General features: G+C 28.0%; 1 protein-coding gene across 1 annotated transcript in view; it reads right to left on the bottom strand.

Annotated features, from left to right (window-relative positions):
• LOC113364330 (A disintegrin and metalloproteinase with thrombospondin motifs 7-like) overlaps positions 1 to 2,376 on the bottom strand; it is a 24,141-nt gene extending 21,765 nt beyond the window's left edge. Inside the window, exon 1 of the mRNA XM_026606818.1 lies at positions 2,327 to 2,376. Coding sequence (XP_026462603.1) covers positions 2,327 to 2,376 — 50 coding nt within the window. The remainder of the gene's footprint in view (positions 1 to 2,326) is intronic.
• Between the last annotated feature and the right edge of the window lie 834 nt (positions 2,377 to 3,210).

Raw genomic sequence — 3,210 nt, 5'->3', positions numbered from 1 at the left:
AAATTATTTTTAATAGATTTCCATACGTTTCGAGTTCCAATTTGACTTGTATTTTCTTCTTCAGTAAACAAAATACACAAATTTATTAAAAAAAACACAAAACTCACATTAAATAAACAAAATACTTTAAAATATCACGATCAAGAATAAAAAGTATTTAATTTAAAAAAAAAATCAGAGTTAATAAATAAATGAGAATATTTAAATGATATTATGGACTCCCCATATTTGTCGTGAAAATAATTAAATGAAACATTAATTTTAATTTAATAATGTAGTTGTTTTATTTATTTTCATTACACTGCAATTTATAAAAAAAACGGATCGCCGGGAATTTCGATTTTTTTTTCAATAAAAAGGTAATTTTTTTAATATAATAAAAATAGTGAAATCTGTAGAAACTACTGACATAAATTCAGTACTACTGATATATTAAGATGAATAAATAATAGAATTAATTATTTATTAATCATATTATTTATATAAGTCGATCTTGACCTACATATATATATATATATATATATATATATATATCAGATGTTTTTAACGGAATTCTCAAAAATTGTAAGATTTATAGCTTTTCTCAGAATGCAATTACGTTTTTCCGAACTTGTGACTTGTAGTAGATTTATACATACATACATACATACACACATATATACACACATATATATATATATATATATATATTTGTATATGTGAAACAACTACAAAATACTTCACGTAACTTTTGGCTCTTAAACATATTTGTTATTTTTGCGCGACGATTTCTCAGAAATTAACATTTTTCAATAAAATTTCTATAACACATTTATAAATTATATAAGTATATATATATATATATATTTATATATATATATATATATATATATATATATATATATATATATATATATATATATGTGTGTGTGTGTGTGTGTATGTTCGTTGTAATATGAAAACCGCATTAAAAAAACTCAATAATAACGTACAATCCAGGCAAATTCGAATCACTTTGTAAAAAAGTTAGAATTAGTATTAAATAGATCGTTTGTATCGCGTTATATGGAAACCAACGAATATTATATAAAATGTATAGTAAGTATAATAAAAAAATAGAAAATAAACTAAACTAAAAAACTGTTTTCAATCTGACACCACTCTGACCGATGTCATGAACATATCTAGTTACTAAAGTTATTCACAGATCGCGCGAAAGTAATTTATTGACTGTTAAACATAAACCGCGTTGTAAAAGTACCTTCTTATCAGAGGGTTAACTGTATATTTAACTTCCCGTAGGGCAAGTTATAGTAATCGCAAAAAAACGAAAATGAAAATTGTTATTTATCTTTACGTTTCAAACCCTTCTGAACATTTTGGCATACCTTAGAAAAAATGGATGTATATATGTGTGTGTGTGCGTGTGTGTGTGTGCGGATACAAATGTTCGTCGACGATTTCGGGAACACCGATCAACCGATTTAAATATTTCAAAAAACATTCGATTCGCACTGATAAGGAGACGTGCTGATTAGTTTTTGGCGAAGGCAGGTCTAGCCGTTCCGAAGATACGGGGCAAAAAGTGCCAAAACCGGTAACTCAGTTTTTAAGAGAACGGAGCGTCCGATTTTAAAAATTCAGAAAACATTTTACTTGTATTAACAAGATGAAGAACAGATCAAATTTTCATGAAGCGGTTTCGGAGATCTAGTGAAAGAAATGTAAAAAAAAATGCCATTTGGCGGTCAAAAATTATCATTAGACATATTACATCAAATTATCAGATATTTTATAGAGATTTTAACAATAAGTACAAATTTTTGTTTATATGTCTTTGGGTTCCGTAGCAATATTTATCCGTTAGACGGCGACGCGGCGCTTACGCGCTTCGATATTTCGTCTCTATGCAGTTAAAGCAGTACGATTGCTTGAAAAAATTCAGAATTTTCTAAAATATTTCAAATAAATTTTTCTGCAAAAAGTTTTTTTTTCAAAAAAAGTAAATTTTTGTCAAAAATTTATAGTTTTTAAAAAAAAATCTAATTTTTTCAGAGTAAATTTTTTTCAAAAATGTTAATCTTTTAAAAAAATATATTTTTGGTACGGAAGTTCCAGCAATTTGCCTTAAGGCATGATCCATGCGCCCCACTATTTATTTATTTATTTATTTATTTATTTATTATTTACACACCAAATCGGCTTTATACAGTTGTATAATATTGTTTGCTAATTCATATCTTGTATATTTATATCTATATACATATACACACATATATATATATATATATATATATATATATATATAATATATATAAATACACATACATACACATCTACTACATACAGATACACTCGTATACTCATATAACGCATACCTAATATTCTTCTCTCCATTTCTTGTAGGAAAATACCGGTAGACCTCCTGGTGAAGCCAAATTGGTGTCACCGCGCAAAGTTGACCACGAAGGCAACTTTGTCAACCTCCAAAACAACACCTTAGATTACCACCATAATTTTACCAGGGACCTGGTTCATTATAGAATTGCTGGATTCGTGGAAGACGATGGTGCGGAATATCATCTTGAGTTGAGGTATCTGAGTAAAACATTTTTATTTATTTTTTTTTTTATTTCATAAGTATTCAACTGCTAAATAATTAACATTTAGTAATATTGATAAATAATAACATAAATTTAATAAATAAGAGTGCAAAGGATAGAATTTACATGAAAATAATATCCGTAATATGATTTGATATAAAATATAAGCAAATAATAATAAAAATAAAATTAATAAGTAATATAAATAAAATTTCTAAATAATAAAATAATACTAGAAAAATAATAAACTATAACAAAATAACAACATAAAGTAATTTTGAGAATCTGTTATAAAGGGTATAAGTGTACCATCTAATTTTGTCCTCAGACCTTCGTACTCTTTTATATCTCCCGCCCTGGTGGTGGAGCGTCATTCAAGACACCGCCGGATAAGGAGGTCTCTAGCTTCCGGGGATATTGGCGCTTCCGGATGCCATTTCCGGGGACGAGTCCGGGGTCACAGTAGGTCTGCGGTCGCCATGTCGACGTGCGACGGCCTGGTAGGTAGAAATGAATTATATATTATATATATATATATTAGGGTGGTCCTTAAAATAGTCATTGTCGATTTTCCTTGCTCCCAGGGGCTCAATGGTTCCAAATTGATAAAAAACAATTCTCGAAATTT

This window comes from Ctenocephalides felis, unplaced genomic scaffold (genome assembly GCF_003426905.1).
Source record: "Ctenocephalides felis isolate EL2017-DRISC unplaced genomic scaffold, ASM342690v1 CF-g0.4_SCAFFOLD_00845, whole genome shotgun sequence".
Taxonomy (NCBI): Eukaryota; Metazoa; Arthropoda; class Insecta; order Siphonaptera; family Pulicidae; genus Ctenocephalides; species Ctenocephalides felis.
Note: the sequence above shows the minus strand (reverse complement) of the source record. Positions and strands in the feature narration are given on the sequence as shown.